At 42.6% G+C, this 19,810-nt stretch overlaps 1 protein-coding gene across 1 annotated transcript in view; it reads left to right on the forward strand.

The window, feature by feature from the left end:
* The first annotated feature begins 7,869 nt into the window (after positions 1-7,869).
* Positions 7,870-19,810, forward strand: part of LOC122935249 (vesicle-associated membrane protein 3-like) — a 52,038-nt gene continuing 40,097 nt past the window's right edge. The window contains exon 1 of the mRNA XM_044291011.1: positions 7,870-7,934. Coding sequence (XP_044146946.1) covers positions 7,870-7,934 — 65 coding nt within the window. The remainder of the gene's footprint in view (positions 7,935-19,810) is intronic.

Raw genomic sequence — 19,810 nt, forward strand, 5'->3', positions numbered from 1 at the left:
CTGAACTTTGAAGCGGCAGTAAAAGTTGGCTCCTTCCCTCTTACCTATTTAAGTAGCCCTTCCCTTCAGCTGTCTCTCAGCCACATTTGTGCTGAGAGTAGCTAACACGTTGGTGGAGTCTAGTGAGTACTACAGGCGGTTACTCCCCATTAAATCGTCCTGCCACCTCTGCTGCTGTAAGCATTCAACCATTATTTTTTACAGATGTCCTCTCCAGGCTCTGGCAAAATGCCCTCTTCGGGACGCAAAACTTCTTCCAAATGCAGACAACTGTCATGTTGGGAATGTGAGACTCCGTTGCCTGACGATTATTTCTATAATAAGAGACCCAGTCTCTGGATATGATATCCTGGGTAAAGGAATTTGTAGGGAAGTCCATAGCTGATGCTGATGCTTGTCCCAGAAGAGACCTATACAGAGTTCTCCTAAGAGATCGTCGTCTTTTGGAGAAGACTTGATGACAATCGAAGTCCATTTTGAGTTTGCTGCCCTGCCCTTTGGAATCTCTTCTGCCCCCCACACCTTCACAAAAATTGTGGTTGCGGTAGTGGCAGCCCTGAGGTTATAAGGGTTAGAGATCATACCTAGATGACTGGCTACTAAAGGCTGCGTCTCTAGACGTCGTGCAGAACCATCTTCATCGAGCTCTCACTTGTCTCCAGCAGTTAGGCTGGATAATAAATTGGGAAAAATCCGAGAACGTCCTGGCAACATCAAGAAGATTTTTGGGATTCATAATAGACTCCTCTTGGATGACTCTTTCCCTCACTCCGGAGAGACTCCAATAGATAATCAGAGCCGCAGAGTTTTTAATGGTCTCCAGTGTGGTTTCCATCAGAACCTTGATGAAGATGTTGGGCCACATGTCAGCAACTGCAGAGGTAGTCCCTTGGGTCCTAGCACACTTGCGCCATATTCAGTCAGAAGTGTTGGGCCTGTGGAACCGCAACCCTACGGGGTTGGACAAGAAATGCTCCCTGTCTCCTCGGAGTCGCCGCTCCCTCAGGTGGTGGAAGCAGCTAAAAGATGGGAGGTCCTTGATTCCACCCCGGTGGATCATGTTGACCACAAATGCATCCCTTCTACAAACCGGATTCCCAAAAAGTTGGGACACTATACAAATCGTGAATAAAAACTGAATGCAATGATGTGGAGGTGCCAACTTCTAATATTTTATTCAGAATAGAACATAAATCACGGAACAAAAGTTTAAACTGAGAAAATGTACCATTTTAAGGGAAAAATATGTTGAATCTGAATTTCATGGCATCAACAAATCCCCAAAAAGTTGGGACAAGGCCATTTTCACCACTGTGTGGCATCTCCCCTTCTTCTTACAACACTCAACAGACGCCTGGGGACCGAGGAGACCAGTTTCTCAAGTTTAGAAATAGGAATGCTTTCCCATTCTTGTCTAATACAGGCCTCTAATTGTTCAATCGTCTTGGGCCTTCTTTGTTGCACCTTCCTCTTTATGATGCGCCAAATGTTCTCTATAGGTGAAAGATCTGGACTGCAGACTGGCCATTTCAGTACCCGGATCCTTCTCCTACGCAGCCATGATGTTGTGATTGATGCAGAATGTGGTCTGGCATTATCTTGTTGAAAAATGCAGGGTCTTCCCTGAAAGAGATGACGTATGGATGGGAGCATATGTTCTAGAACCTGAATATATTTTTCTGCATTGATGGTGCCTTTCCAGACATGCAAGCTGCCCATGCCACACACACTCATGCAACCCCATACCATCAGAGATGCAGGCTTCTGAACGGAGCGTTGATAACTTGGGTTGTCCTTGTCCTCTTTGGTCCGGATGACATGGCGTCCCAGATTTCCAAAAAGAACTTCGAATCGTGACTCGTCTGACCACAGAACAGTCTTCCATTTTGCCACACTCCATTTTAAATGATCCCTGGCCCAGTGAAAACGCCTGAGCTTGTGGATCTTACTTAGAAATGGCTTCTTCTTTGCACTGTAGAGTTTCAGCTGGCAACGGCGGGTGGCACGGTGGATTGTGTTCACTGACAATGGTTTCTGCAAGTATTCCTGAGCCTTTTCTGTGATTTCCTTTACAGTAGCATTCCTGTTTGTGGTGCAGTGTCGTTTAAGGGCCCGGAGATCACTGGCATCCAGTATGGTTTTACGGCCTTGACCCTTACGCACAGAGATTGTTCCAGATTCTCTGAATCTTCGGATGATGTTATGCACAGTTGATGATGATAGATGCAAAGTCTTTGCAATTTTTCGCTGGGTAACACCTTTCTGATATTGCTCCACTATCTTTCTGCGCAACATTGTGGGAATTGGTGATCCTCTACCCATCTTGGCTTCTGAGAGACACTGCCACTCTAAGAAGCTCTTTTTATACCTCTATACCATCATGTTGCCAATTGACCTAATTAGTGTTAATTGGTCTTCCAGCTCTTCGTTATGCTCAAATTTACTTTTTCCAGCCTCTTATTGCTACTTGTCCCAACTTTTTGGGGATTTGTTGACACCTTGAAAATTTTAATCAATGTATTTTTCCTTTAAAATGATACATTTACTCGGATTAAACGTTTGATCTGTCATCTACGTTCTATTGCAAATAAAATATTGACATTTGCCATCTCCACATTATTGCATTCAGTTTTTATTCACAATTTGTTTAGTGTCCCAACTTTTTGGGAATCCGGTTTGTAGGTTGGGGAGCCCATCTGGAAGAAGTTCCAGTACAAGATACTTGGACTCCCCAAGACAGCCAGATGTCGTCGAACTTAAAAGAATTTAGAGCAGTCCGGTTGGCACTCCTGCACTTCGCACCTCAACTCCAGGGAAAAGCAGTGAAGGTTCGCTCTGACAATATGACGACAGTGTTTTACATAAACCGACAGGGAGGAACGAGGTCCCAACCTCTCCTCCAGAAAATCTAGAGGAGGGATATGCGTGTGCTGCTGTTAGGACTAAGGGAAAACAAATTATTGTTAGAAATTAACGATTCCCTTACATCCAAACAGAAGCACAACTGGAGATTTAGCAAGAAGAAACCCTATGAGGGAGGGTCCTCTAGCTGAACTGAACTCAGGACAGACCTGCCAAAGGCGGCATGTTCTGAACTTCTTAGATGAAGCCTATAATGGCTTACATATGTAGCATGGGAACTCCATGAGGCCGTAGCGCAAATGTGCTCCAATGGTACTAGGCTTCTCTCAGACATCGAGGTAGCGACCGCTCTCGTAGATTGAGCGTGGACAGAATTTGGGGGAGTCAACCCCTGAGCGACAAAAGCTACTCTGATTGCCTCCTTGATGCAGCGGCTTAATGTAGATGCATTCACCTCCTTTTCTCTCTCAAGATTCTTATTCTGATTGCTCATATCCAGCGCAGCAAGTATCCGGTGATAATCCTGTTAGCCAGCAGAAACGGGGTTAATTTTGTATACGTACATCGGTCTCCTGACTGCTTTTCCCTATGGACAATCTACAATTCAGCCAAAATAGAATGCCTTACCCTGACCATATCTCTCTATTACAGTACAACAGTTCACTTTGTATATGTATCCCCTACTGTAATCTATGAGAATATTCACAAGGCACCAAGAAATTAAGTAACGAGAACAGTACAGGCCTGCTGCATGTTTTATCATTTGTAGTAAAGGGTAGATTATATTTTGTAATGCACAACTCCAGTGCTGCAGAACAACCTCATCCATTTGGAAAAGAAGCTCTGCGGCACCTCAGGTGTGTATACGGTTGTGTGGCAGCAGCTGAGACATAAAGGTTTATATAATACAATGTCACTGCTGTAAAACCCATTATTAAAGCAAGAAGTGGCTCAGAATGTCAGTCAGTGGTTGGCACAGGTGAAAGATTACTTCTGTGGGAGAAAAGTGGCGCCTGTGCAGTAGCACTGTATAATCATCAGGTTCTGACATTAGAATATGAAGGATATACAAATATTATTTGCAGACCGGTCAATTGAAAATGTACTTTGAATCACTTTGTAGCATTTTAATCCTCCCTCATTAGCTCTCAGTTGTGGACCTGTCCTGACCATATCCTACCCCTACAGTACAATAACCTGTCTTGACCATATCATTCACCTACAGTACAATAACCGGTCCAGACCATATCCTACCCCTACAGTACAATAACCTGCCTTGACCATATCATTCATCTACAGTACAATAACCTGCCCTGACCATATCATTCACCTACAGTACAATAATCTGCCCTGACCATATCATTAACCTACAGTACAATAACCTGTCCTGACCATATTCTACCCCTACAGTACAATAATCTGCTCTGACCATATCATTCACCTACAGTACAAGTGGGATGGATCCTAGCTTGGGCAGAGAAGAACCTTACCCACCTGACCACAGTTCACATCAGAGGAGCTCTCAATGTGGTGGCGGATCACCTAAGTAGAAACCTTCCGGTTACAGGCAAGTGGTCACTAAGCCAGGAGGTCTTCTGTCAGATTACACAACGGTGGAGGACGCCAGAGATCGATCTTATGGCAAAAAGGTTCAACACCAAGATAACCAAGTTTTGCTCCCTATACAGGGAGGAAAATCTCTGGGCAATGGATGCTCTGTCCATTCCGTGGAGGTTCAGGCTGGCCTACATATTCCCTCCAGTTTCCATGATGCCAACAGTATTGATGAAACTCAGGCAGGACCAGACCTAAGTGATCGCCATAATACCCTTCTGGCCGAGGAAGTCTTGGTTCACCCAGCTCATACAGATGAGCCAGGGACAATATCGAAAGCTTCCCTGAGGGAGGACCTAGTTCATCTAGCTGGGTCCTGCCTAGACTTGAAGAGTCTCAACCTGACAGCCTGGAGCTTGATCGCCCCCTTCTAGAATCTAGAGGGTTTTCAGCAGGGGTCCTGAGGACTTTATCTCATTCTAGAGCTGAGTCTACCAACAGAACCTATTCCAGAATCGGAAGGATTTTTCGGCAGTGGTGTGACCTAAATATGGTGTCCTCTGGGAATCCCCCTGTTTTGTCCATACTCCAGTTTCTACAAGATGGATTAGACAAAGGTCTCAGACCATCGACCTTAAGGGTAGATACCTCCGCTTTGTCTGCAAATTTGGGAAAACCGTTTTCTCTGGACCCTTCAGAGCGTGGATTCAAAGTTCCTATCCTGGAAAACCTGTTTTTTGCTGGCTATTACGTCCGCAAAGAGAATCGGAGAATTGCAGGCCTTGGCCGCGTTGGAGCCATACACACTCTTCTTACCGGATAGCTACAGAGTAGCTTTTGTCGCTCAGGGGTTGACTCCCCCAAATTCTGTCCACGCTCAGTCTACGAGAGCGGTCGCTACCTCGGTGTCTGAGAGAAGCCTAGTACCATTGGAGCACATTTGCGCTGCGGCCTCATGGAGTTCCCATGCTACATATGTAAGCCATTATAGGCTTCATCTAAGAAGTTCAGAACATGCCGCCTTTGGCAGGTCTGTCCTGAGTTCAGTTCAGCTAGAGGACCCTCCCTCATAGGGTTTCTTCTTGCTAAATCTCCAGTTGTGCTTCTGTTTGGATGTAAGGGAATCGTTAATTTCTAACAATAATTTGTTTTCCCTTAGTCCTAACAGCAGCACACGCATATCCCTCCTCTAGATTTTTGTTGTTGGTAATATTTACTATTTCGCACAGTCTGTGTGTTGGAGGTGGGCTTTATAGGGGGCACTCCTGGTTAATTACCACTTAGTTTGACTTAATTAATAAAAGTTCCACCTGTCCTGATTGTTCACAGGGGCAGTAATACCTCGGTTGTGCTGCTGTTAGGACTAAGGGAAAACAAATTATCGTTAGAAATGAACGATTACATTCAACTGGTGAATTTATAGGTGACAGACTACCTTTAATTGGCACTTGCTATGAAAATGCTTCCTCACCAAGTGTGTGGCACCAGTAGTTTGGCTGAGTAGGTCTGGGGATGATTTTCCTGGCCTTACTTTCTAATGAAGGGAATTTAGTGATGAGTGAAGCAAGCTTCGGATGCTTCACCCAAAGTCGCTTCATTCAAAACTTCAGAATAATACTGTATGGAGATCCATCTCCGTACAATATTAGAATATAGAGGATCCGATGAGCCGAAGTTAGTTATTTGCGAAGTCGAGCGTGACGGATCCATCCGGTTTATGTTATGCAGGAGAGGACTCCAGCATAACGGAAACCGGACGGATCCGTTATGCAGGCCCTAGACTTCTATTATGACAGAATGAATAACGGAATGCCTCTAAAGCATTCCATCATGGAATTGTGTTATGGTCTGTGGTAACGGAATCCATAACGCAATTCAGTAAATACCACAACACGAACCCGCACACAAACTTTAAAATATGAAATGCGCTCATCCCTAATATATATAAATATTATGAAATATTGTTATACATTTGAAACCAGCTTGGTGGTTATCCCACCAGACCAGAAATTACCTTTTCAAGGACATGATAAAGAAATTAACTGCCAGGATTGAAATTATCTTCAATCCTGGCAGTAGGGACGTGAGCAGAGTTATGGGGCTGTATACACTGCAGATCTGTGTGTGGCAAATCTGCAGAGTTTTATAGTACCCACAAATCCAAAGCAAAATCTCAAAAATTTCTGCCACGGAATTGTGGCAAAAAATCCACCAGTGTAAACTGACCCTTACAGTTGCACTCCTACACCCAAGAGATCATCATGACTAAGGTGCTGGAGCCTATCATTGGGTGTATACACAGAATTAATTATTGCAAAATAAGCCTGTGAAGGATGCTATACATTGGCATCTATCACCATAGAGGTCCAATTATACATAAATATATATATATATATATATATATATATATATATATATCCAGAAAAAGGACGGCACTCCAGCAGGATGAAAGTGAAAAGCTTCTTTTAATCGACCATACGGTGCAACGTTTCGGCTCAACTGAGAAAGGCTCAGTTGAGCCGAAACGTTGCACCGTATGGTCGATTAAAAGAAGCTTTTCACTTTCATCCTGCTGGAGTGCCGTCCTTTTTCTGGATATATTGGTTGGGGTAAGGTCGATTCCCCAGGAGCGTGCACCCGTTTTTCTCCTAGTGCAGCCAGTGCCGCCATTTTTCCTTTGTATATATATATATATATGTATATATAAAAAAGGCCTTCATAGGAAACCAGTCTATGTAATTGATAAAATGCTATGTTAAAGAATACCACCTGGCCCCATGACTGCTGCAGCCAATCACTGGCCTCAGTGGTCACATAATTTGAATTTCATGTCACAATGAGGTGCCAAAAAGTGACCAGGTACAGCAGGACTGTGTACATGTGATCAGAAGACATGGACCCATGCCCATCTAGAGGCTACCAATGTTATTGTACACAAAGCTAACAACATTAGCCTAATCCAATGACAATATGATGAATGTATTTATTAGACGTGGAAATAATACTTGTGATTCTTCAATGATCCACAGACTGCAGCGATGGAAGACACTTTCTTGCGCAGGAGCCACTCCCGTTTTTTTCTAGAAGTCCTGTCCAAGGATGCATTCACCTCCTTTTCTCTCTCAAGATTCTTCTTCTTATTCTGATTGCTCATATCCAGCGCAGCAAGTATCCGGTGATAATCCTGTTAGCCAGCAGAAACAGGGTTAATTTTGTATATGTACATCGGTCTCCTGACTGCTTTTCCCTATGGACAATCTACAATTCAGCCAAAATAGAATGCCTTACCCTGACCATATCTCTCTATTACAGTACAACAGTTCACTTTGTATATGTATCCCCTACTGTAATCTATGAGAATATTCACAAGGCACCAAGAAATTAAGTAACGAGAAAAGTACAGGCCTGCTGCATGTTTTATCATTTGTAGTAAAGGGTAGGTTATATTTTGTAATGCACAACTCCAGTGCTGCAGAACAACTTCATCCATTTGGAAAAGAAGCTCTGCGGCACCTCAGGTGTGTATACGGTTGTGTGGCAGCAGCTGAGACATAAAGGTTTATATAATACAATGTCACTGCTGTAAAACCCATTATTAAAGCAAGAAGTGGCTCAGAATGTCAGTCAGTGGTTGGCACAGGTGAAAGATTACTTCTGTGGGAGAAAAGTGGCGCCTGTGCAGTAGCACTGTATAATCATCAGGTTCTGACATTAGAATATGAAGGATATACAAATATTATTTGCAGACCGGTCAATTGAAAATGTACTTTGAATCACTTTGTAGCATTTTAATCCTCCCTCATTAGCTCTCAGTTGTGGACCTGTCCTGACCATATCCTACCCCTACAGTACAATAACCTGTCTTGACCATATCATTCACCTACAGTACAATAACCTGTCCAGACCATATCCTACCCCTACAGTACAATAACCTACCTTGACCATATCATTAACCTACAGTACAATAATCTGCCCTGACCATATCATTAACCTACAGTACAATAACCTGTCCAGACCATATCCTACCCCTACAGTACAATAACCTGCCTTGACCATATCATTCACCTACAGTACAATAACCTGCCCTGACCATATTATTCACCTACAGTACAATAATCTGCCCTGACCATATCATTAACCTACAGTACAATAACCTGTCCTGACCATATTCTATCCCTACAGTACAATAATCTGCTCTGACCATATCATTCACTTACAGTACAATAACCTGTCCTGACCATATTCTACCCCTACAGTACAATAACCTGCCCTGACCATATCATTCACCTACAGTACAATAACCTGTCCTGACCATAATCACCTACAGTACAATAATCTGCCCTGACCATATTATTCACCTACAGTACAATAACCTGTCCTGACCATATTCTACCCCTACAGTACAATAATCTGCCTTGACCATATCATTCACCTACAGTACAATAGCCTGTCCTGACCATATTCTACCCCTACAGTACAATAATCTGCCTTGACCATATCATTCACCTACAGTACAATAGCCTGTCCTGACCATATTCTACCCCTACAGTACAATAATCTGCTGTGACCATATCATTCACCTACAGTACAATAACCTGTCCTGACCATATCATTCACCTACAGTACAATAACCTGTCCTGACCATATCATTCACCTACAGTACAATAATCTGCCCTGACCTTATCATTCACCTACAGTACAATAACCTGTCCTGACCATATTATTCACCTACAGTACAATAATCTGCCCTGACCATATCATTCACCTACAGTACAATAACCTGCCCTGACCATATCATTCACCTACAGTACAATAACCTGTCCTGACCATATCATTCACCTACAGTACAATAATCTGCCCTGCCCATATCATTCCCCTACAGTACACTAAAATGTACTGACCATATCATTCACCTACAGTACAATAACCTGTCCTGACCATATAATTCACCTACAGTACAATAACCTGTCCTGACCATATCATTCCCCTACAGTACAATAACCTGCCCTGACCATATCATTCCCCTACAGTACAATAACCTGCCCTGACCATATCATTCACCTACAGTACAATTATCTGTCCTGACCATGTCATTCACCTACAGTACAATAACCTACCCTGACCATATAATTCACCTACAGTACAATATCCTGCCCTGACCATATCATTCACCTACAGTACAATAACCTGCCCTGACCATATCATTCACCTACAGTACAATAATCTGTCCTGACCATATCATTCACCTACAGTACAACAACCTGTCCAGTGGCTGACTGGGGGGAGGGGGGCATCCGCCCCGGGTGGTGGCTCTCAGGGGGCTGCCAGAAGCAATGAGCGCGTCTATCAATACAGATGGAAGCACTCATTGCGGGAGCGCTGGGAGCTGCGGTCCTGTCACTCACCGCTCAGCTCCCCAAACTCTTCCCCTCCCTCAGGACGACCACACAGAGCTGCAGAGCGATCTGTGCCTGCAGGGAAGAGAGGTATGTGAGTTTCAGAAATGGGACAAGGTGAAGGGGGTACAGAGGGCATTACTAATGTGAAGGGGGCACAATGGGCATTTCAACTATGAAGGGGGCACAGAGCCAAAGGGCATTACTACAATGAAGGGGGCACAGTGGGCATTATTACTGTGACGGCGGCACAATGGGGATTTCTACTATGGAGGGGGGCACAGAGGGAATTACTAGCACAGTAGGCATTACTACTATTAATGGGCATTATTACTGTGAAGGGGCACAATGGGGATTATTACTGTGAAGGGGGCACAATGGGGATTATTACTATGAAGGGGCACAATGGGGATTATTACTGTGAAGGGAGCACAAAGAGGGCATTACAACTGTGAGGGAGGCACAATGTGGGCATAACTACTGTGAGAGGGCACACATCTGTACAAAACTACAGTGAAAGTTGTACAATAAGGGCAATACTACTGTCAGGGGGTACATTTTTAAGTATTGGGGGGTGCCAGAGAAAGTACCCGCTGCGGGTGGCAAACACCCTAGGCATGCCACTGGTCCTGACCATATAATTCCCCTAAAGTACAATAACCTGTTCTGACCATATCATTCCCCTACAGTACAATAACCTGTCCTGACCATATCATTCCATACAGTACAATAATCTGTCCTGACCAATATCATTCCCCTAAAGTACAATAACCTGTTCTGACCATATCATTCCTCTATGGTACAATAACCTGTCCTGACCATATCATTCTCCTACAGTACAATAACCTGTCCTGACCATATCATTCCTCTACGGTACAATAACCTGTCCTGACCATATCATTCCCCTACGGGACAATAACCTGTCCTGGCCATATCATTCCATACAGTACAATAACCTGTCCTGGCCATATCATTCCATACAGTACAATAATCTGTCCTGACCAATATCATTCCATACAGTACAATAACCTGTCCTGACCATATCATTCCCCTACAGTACAATAACCTGTCCTGACCATATCATTCCATACAGTACAATAACCTGTCCTGACCATATCATTCCATACAGTACAATAATCTGTCCTGACCATATCATTCCATACAGTACAATAATCTGTCCTGACCATATCATTCACCTACAGTACAATAATCTGTCCTGACCATATCATTCCATACAGTACAATAACCTGCCCTGACCATATCATTCCATACAGTACAATAATCTGTCCTGACCATATCATTCCATACAGTACAATAATCTGTCCTGACCATATAATTCACCTACAGTACAACAACCTGTCCTGACCAATATCATTCCCCTACAGTGCAGCAAACTCTCCTGACCATCTCTCTATATTATATTCTGATATAATTATATACTTCTGTGTTCTGTTACAATTTATGCTGCGAATCCTGGACAAATCTTCTGGCACTTGTGGTTGAAAACTCAAAATCTTTATTTTAAAGGGGTTATCCCATGATTGATGTAAAAAATGAAAGTCAGACATCATATAGTAGATAGTGATGAGCGGGATGTGCCATATTCGATTATAACGAAATTCGCAAATATTCGCTAAAATATTCGTCGAAATCGAATATTCGTCATTATTCTAGTTATCACGATTAATATGCGATTTAAATAATCGCATATTGCGATTTTAACTTAAGGCAACTTTCCTATTGGTTTGATATCTAGAATTAGCGAAAATGACGAATATGACGAATGTATTCGTCATATTCCTCAAAACTAAGATAACTAAATATTCTCCATCTTCGTTTTAGCTCCATATTCGACAACTTCGCTAATTCTAGCATTCAAATAGGAAAGTTGACTAGAGACAACTAAGTTTTTAATTCGCTATGCGATAATATTACTTAGCTTTTTTTTAATAAATAGAATAATTATAATACTTGATAATTATAATTATTCTATTTATTTTTAAAAAAAGCAAAGTAATATTATCGCATAGCGAATTAAACTTAGCTGTCTCTATAGTCAACTTTCCTATTTGAATGCTAGAATTAGCGAAGTTGACGAATATGGAGCTAAAACGAAGATGGAGAATATTTAGTTATCTTCGTTTTGAGGAATATGACGAATACATTCGTCATATTCGTCATCTTCGCTAAGTCTACCAAGCCAACCATAGTAAACCAGGTCTAAGTTGAAATCGCAATGCGATTACTTCAAGTTATATTAATCGCATTGCGATTTCAACTTAATTCTCACATCCGACAGTACATTCTAGTATATGGAGGCGTTCCCATGGTGATGGGGACGCTCCATGAGCACGGAAGTCGGCAGAAGCGGCAACGGGCACTGACTGGAGCAGCCAGGAAGCCAGGAATCCTCAGAACAGGTAAGAACTACTTTTGGGAATTGGGAAAGAAAAGCATATAACAATAAAAATAAAGAATATTCGAAATAATAAATTTTATAGCGCTATATTCAAAATATTCGCGAATTAGCGAAGTGCCGATATTCGCTAAAAAAATTCACTATTCGAATATTCGCGCTCAACACTAATAGTAGATGACAATATCTTTCTAACAAAGCTAGAACCAGCCCTGTACCTCACATGAATCTCCACATTCATTGGTCTGCTAGATTTATATCAAGCAGACAGCTCATGGGGGTGTCTTTTCTGCTGCAGCTCAGGGGGCGTGTCTCAGCTCTCCCTATCACAGCTCAGGAGGCAGTTGAAGGATCAATCTGAGCATGTGCGACCATCTCAGTGAGCAGGACAAAGAAATAAGTATAAAAACAAACAGCAGATGGCGCCATACAGATAGGTTTTATTGAATAACTCAGTGGCTATGCTAAATTTTTAATTACATACAATTGCAAAAGTATTCAGATCCAGGTGCTAGTTTGAAAACTGTATAATATTTTTCGTGGGACAACCCCTTTAAGCGCAGAAAATATTCTGTAAGTACCTCTATCATAGCACTATAGTAAGCACCTCTATTATACTACTATAGTAAGTACCTCTATCATTGCACTATAATAACCCCTTCTATCATAGTACTATAATAAATACCTCCGTTATAGTTCCATAATAAGCTCCTATAACCTAGTACTGTAGAAAGCTCCTCAATCATAGTACTATGGTAAGCACCTCTATCATAGTATTATAGTATGCCCTTGTATCATAATACTATGGTAAGCATCTCTATCATAGAACAATAGTTAGCATCTCTATCATAGTCCTAGTGTATGCTCCTCTATCATAGTATTATAGTAAGCACCTCTATCATAGTATTATAGTAATCACCTCTATCATAGTGTTATAGTAATCACTTCTATCATACTACTATAGTAAGCACCTCAATCATAGTACTATAGTAGTCTCCTCTATAATAGTATTATAGTAATTACCTCTATAATAGTACTATAGTAAGTGCCTCTATTATAGTATTATAGTGAGCTCTTCTATTATAGTATTATAGTAAGCGCCTTAATCATAGTACTATAGTAAGTGTGTCTATCATAGTATTACAGTAAGCACCTCTATTATAGTATTACAGTAATCACCCCAATCATAGTGGTATAGTAATCTGCTCTATGTAATAATCACCTCTATCATAGTACTATATTTAGCTCCTCTATCGTAGTAGTATATTAAGCACCTCTATCATAGTACTATAGTGAGCTTCTTTATCATAGTACTATCGTAAGTGCCTCTATCACAGTATTATAGTAACCACCCCTATCATAGTCCGATAGTAATCACCCCTATCATAGTACCACAGTAAACACTTCAATCATAGTACCATAGTAAGTGCCTCTATCACAGTATTATAGTAATCACCCCTATCATAGTCCTATAGTAAGTACCTCTATCATAGTATTATAGTGGTAACCACCTATAAATGCCCGAAATCAATCAGTTCTTTCTGTCCCTCTTTGAATCTCCGTCATTAATCTGGTTTCTCTATATTGCCCACTAATCTGGTAACAGTGGAACCACATGCTTTTTGATGATTCTTTCTAGTCCAGCCATAATATCCTTTTTCTTCACAAGTTTCTCATTCTACATTAATGGTAATCTGTCAATCATGTCATCAGGTCAAGGAAACACAAATACACCCTCTGAAGTCCCTACACTAAATAATTGGCCAGTTGGCGGTCAGTGTCATGTCACATACGGTCTGGTGTCCAAAGGAATTGACAAGTCCCAGAAGTACAAACCTTCTTTGTGGTTGACCTGTTCAGCCTTCTCTGTGTGGATACAGTGGTCAGATCTGACTGCCAGCAGGTTCTCCAGTGAAGAGACAGAAGTGTCCAGAGAGCTTCCAGCACAACCTCCTGTCCTCCTCACTGATCAGTCTTCATTTCCTTATTTTCAGATATAATTGCCCATTCAGTCTTTATAATCGAATTACTGGCCTAAGTAGGAATGTGTAATTTACTAATTGTATTTTGGCCAGGATGGATTCTCCTCCAACCCAGGCTCCTGCTACTTGTTGCCCCCACGTTCTGCTGCTTACAGTGTAATGGCTTAATGTCATTTTCCACAGTGTTTTGTACAATGGTCTTGCCACAGAAAACACAAGTTGTTAGCTCCTTTTATTAGGACACAGGACAGTAATGCCTGGTAGGTGCAGGTAGGTACCTGCACAGAAGCTCCTCAGTGATACCAGCATCTATTATGAAGGTAGAGGGTCATTTCATAACCATCACTCCTCCAGTCCCAGCTTCTTCCACCTGCACACATGAGCTGGGGAGCCCCCATGTATTCTCCCACCTCCTCACTCAGACACTCCCAGGGCTGGTGCTGCCTGCACCATCACACATCAGACAGATCCCTGAGAGCTCCAGAGGAGAGAAGACAAGAGATCTGCAGAGATTCCAGGAGATCATGTGAGTAGTAGATGTGGGGAGCTGTCCACTGCCTCAGTGCTGATCTGTACTATGGGAAAGTGCTGTTACCCTGTGCATCCAATGCTAGCTTGTATGGATTGTCTGTATTCTGAGTACTAATAATCTCATTTATCTGCTTCTTGTTTCCATATACTCAGTATTAATGCTCTTGTCACACCCCTAACATACTCAGAACTGATACTAAAGTTCCCTAATGATACTCTCATCCCCCTACTCTGTCCATATAATACTCAATGCTACTGTATATTAGCCTTACTGGGAACACCTCTATAAATATCACCCGTTGCATTCTCGTCTTCTACTCCTATGGTCAGAGATCCAGCTGACAACCCTGTTGACTCCTTGCTGATTGTCTTGTCGCCCACTGATGGAGGCAGGGGTGATATCATCTTTTCTAATGCATATTCCTACATATACTTCTCAGCTATGGCAATAAGCACCAGTACCCTCATCACTCCTTTCTTCTGATGGTAGCCCCTCATCATCGTTATACACAGTACTGAAACCTCATCAAACCCTCGTACAGCTTACATCCCCACTCATTGCCTTTCTACTCAGAACACATTTAGATTGTTTAGAATTACATTTTGCACTTGTAAGGCTGACAGTGGAATCTCTCTGCTCTCCTTATATACCCAGTTATGCACCGAGCGCCCCATCCCCTGTTTATTGACTCATCTCTGCTACCCTTATTATTAAATTATTTGTATACTCACTTCTGACAACCCCTCAATCCTCTCACTACCAGTATACTCACTTCTGACAACCCCTCAATCCTCTCACTACCAGTATACTCACTTCTGACAACCCCTCAATCCTCTCACTACCAGTATACTCACTTCTGACAACCCCTCAATCCTCTCACTACCAGTATACTCACTTCTGACAACCCCTCAATCCTCTCACTACCAGTATACTCACTTCTGACAACCCCTCAATCCTCTCACTACCAGTATACTCACTTCTGACAACCTCTCAATCCTCTCACTACCAGTATACTCACTTCTGACAACCCCTCAATCCTCTCACTACCAGTATACTCACTTCTGACAACCCCTCAATCCTCTCACTACCAGTATACTCACTTCTGACAACCCCTCAATCCTCTCACTACCAGTATACTCACTTCTGACAACCCCTCAATCCTCTCACTACCAGTATACTCACTTCTGACAACCCCTCAATCCTCTCACTACCAGTATACTCACTTCTGACAACCCCTCAATCCTCTCACTACCAGTATACTCACTTCTGACAACCCCTCTATCCTCTCACTACCAGTATACTCTGTTCTGACACCCCATCACTTCTCTTACTATCAGTATACTCCGTTCTGACACCCCATTATTCCTCTCACTACCAGTATACTCAGTTCTGACAACCCATCACTTCTCTTACTATCAGTATACTCACTTCTGACACCCCATTATTCCTCTCAATACAAGTATACTCACTTATGACAACCCATTCCTCTCACTACCAGTGTACTCAGTTCTGACACCCCATCACCCCTCTTACAACCAGTATATTTAGTTCTGACAACACATCACTGCTCTCACTTCCAGAACACTCACTTCTGACACCTCATCATTCCTCTCACTACCAGTGTACTCACTTCTGACAACCCCTCAATCCTCTCACTACCAGTATACTCACTTCTGACAACCCCTCAATCCTCTCACTACCAGTATACTCACTTCTGACAACCCATTACTCCTCTCACTACCAGTATACTCACTTCTGACAACCCATTACTCCTCTCACTACCAGTATACTCACTTCTGACAACCCCTCAATCCTCCCACTTCCAGTATACTCAGTTCTGACACCCCATCACTCCTCTCATTATCTGTAACAGAGAATGTCTTGGTGACGTCTTCAAAGGGGTTGTTTGGTTGGTAAAATAATTTTAAGAAATTATTTTAATGAGAATAGCATTAAGAACCCGACAGAAGTGATATTCAAAGATGCCCCACCTCTCCCATGTGTCGTCGGTGGAGTCCGCTCCCTGATTCCTCTCGACATGCAGGAAATTTCTGCTCTTCCAATCACCGACTGAGGCAGGTCACTAGGTCACAGTAGGTGCTCTCCAGCCCTCCTCTGAACTCTCATACCTCCATCAGTAGTACCAGCAGAACCTGCTTTCATTACTAAACACTACTGTTTGCCATTGTCATCAGAGTTAGCAGGAGGGCTGGAGAGAACCTACTGCCATCATGCATAGTGCAGAGACACACAGGACCGACACAATTAGCTACTACGGCCATACCCATCTGGTATTTGTGGAGGTAAAACTGACCATCGTTCTGTATTTATTTATTTTATGCACTTATATAGCACTACTATATTCCGCAGCGCTTTACAGACATAAGCATCTAACTGACCTCAATGGGGCTCACAATCTAAGGTCCCTCTCAGTATGTCTTTGGAGTGTGGGAGGAAACCCAGGGAGAACACACAAACTCCATGCAGATGTTGTCCTTGGTCAGATTCGAACCTAGGACCCCAGCGCTGCAAGGCACCAGTAATAACTACTGAGCACACCATGCTGCCCGTTCTGTATGTCCAAGACATCTTGGAACTGGTCTTTACTGCCTTTTTTTGAGAAATGGCCACACACGGCCTGTGCTCTTCGGGGGTATCCAGCAGTTCCCCTGGAACTTGATCACCAGCCATCAACCACCTTGGCTGAACTACAGGTCCAAGTTGAAAGAGCATGGAATTACATACCAGAGGAGGATATCAGCATCTGTATGACTGTCACCATACCAGTGTGGCAGCCTGTACCACAGAGAGTGGAGATGCCACCCAGTATTAATGTAACCCTGCCTCAACATATACCTTACTGCACAACCCAAAATAAAGGTTGCACCACCTTGCTTGTCTGATCATTGACCAAGCACCCCTAGCAGATTATACTTTGTCAATCTCGGCTCAATCGCATTAAGTTTTCCAGGGGATTTAAAACAATTATTTTTATTTTTTTGTAGTTTGGATTAAGAATGCCATTAGAAACACCAGTCTTGATACATTCCCTCCTATACGTCTAATGACTTTTTGACCTGGGCAACATAGGAATGTCAATTACCAATCACCCAGGTGTGTGGCACGGCTGCAGCCCCGCAGGGTGGAAATCCCATCTCTTCTTTTTGGTGTTGCTAAATGCAATACTACACCCATTACGTGACTAGGAATTGAGGTGCACAAAGTCACCATCCAGATCCAGATCATGTCTTGCATCCGTTCATTGTGTGCCTCTGCAGGTTACAGCGTCCCTACTTCCCCTCCCTAAGTGCATGATAATATTTTCTCTCTTTAAGTGCATGTTAATTAAAATTTCACACCGAACTCCACTGGAGGCTGACAAATCAGGATATTTTTAGTGGTTATAACAGCTCATTTTAAATGTGTGTATGTAACAAGGAGAGACTGGAACATTCCCAGAAACCAACATCTTTAGTTTCTCTAACATCAGATCAAATCCCCAGGACCCATGAGCTCTTGGGTCTTTTTATCACCATGCTATCAGTTCTTCAGTCCTGTACTAGTTACATGGAGAGGCTTAGTTAGCAGGTCCTTTCCCCTCCGTCCACCAATAAGGGCTCATGCACACAAACGTATTTTCTTGCCGTGTCCGTTTTTTTTTTTCTGCAGACCGTATATGAAACCATTCACTTCAATGGGTCCGCAAAAAAAAACTGAAGTTACTCTGTGTGCATTCTGTTTCTGTATGTCCGTATTTCTGTTCCGCAAAAAAAAGAACATGTCCTATTATTGTCCGCATTATGGACAATTATAGGACTGTTCTATTAGGGGCCAGCTGTTCTGTTCTGCAAAATACGGAATGCACACGGATGTCATCCGTATTTTTTGCGGATCCGTTTTTTGCGGACCACAAAATACATACGGTCGTGTGCATGAGCCCTTAATGTAACAAACTTTTTTTGGGGGGGGTTTTCATAGTCAGGATCTGTACATGACCGCAAGGCCCCACGGGACAGCTTCTGGGCGGCCAGAAATTCCAAATGTTCTGCTGCATTATTTTAAAATTGATTGCTATTGGTTTTATAGGTAAAATTTTTGTTTTATTCTATTCATTAACTGCAGCTCATGGAGGCAAATAACCCATTTCTGACTTAGCTTATCCAAAATAAATACTAAAAATAATGACATGACACTTTGTGTTGGAATAAAAATGGCCGCAATGCTTTATTAAGGGTAAATAAATTAATAAATAATTAAAACTTCAAAATTCATAAATAAATAACCATAAAAAATTCCAATAATTACCGAAATCCACTCAGCAATAGCCTGGTGATACAGCCCCTCTAATAAAGCAAAGCAACATAAGCAAAAGAATAGGGAGGGAGGGAGGGCGACGATCCGGTCTTGATAAAACTGGCCCAGAAGCGCCGCCGAAACCCTCATTTTAAGGACTAAACTTTCCCGCCGCTGGCATCCACACCAATCAGCTGTCCAGAAATCTCCCCCAGCAACCAGCTGCACCAATCAGAGAGGATCCCTGCATGTCATCCAAGGTTCAGGTAAGACCAAATAAAACCAGCTGATTCTGACAGGACTTAACCCTTTCATAAAACCTGAAATAAAAAAGCGGGAAAACAAGAAAAAGGAGGGGGGGAAGAGAGAGAAAACAAGCAAAAACCATACAAAAAAACACATATTAATGGTGTCATTGCCCCCATGTGTCCCCCAAGCAAAACGCTCTGGGGGGCCTGAACAATCTTGCAGGTAAAAAGCAGCTTCGCCCACAAAACTGCACTGCCAGCCAACTTGGAAACCATGCCATCATGCTGTTCAAGGTGGTTTTTGGCCACATCTGGAAGCAGCACTGTAGGGCCCTAGTCTGAGGCTGGGTTCAAACAGCTAAAATCCACCGAGGCATGCGCACAAGGTTGTGTTTCCTTCTATTGCTGACTTCCAATCTGCTAAAGAAGTGACTACTTTTTTCAAGTGGATTTTAGCTGCTTTCCCCTTTGAAGTCAATGGATAAGGGCTGAGATAGCTAGTGTGGGGCTTTTTTGTCAGCATTTAC

Source organism: Bufo gargarizans, chromosome 4, assembly GCF_014858855.1.
Source record: "Bufo gargarizans isolate SCDJY-AF-19 chromosome 4, ASM1485885v1, whole genome shotgun sequence".
Lineage (NCBI taxonomy): Eukaryota > Metazoa > Chordata > Amphibia > Anura > Bufonidae > Bufo > Bufo gargarizans.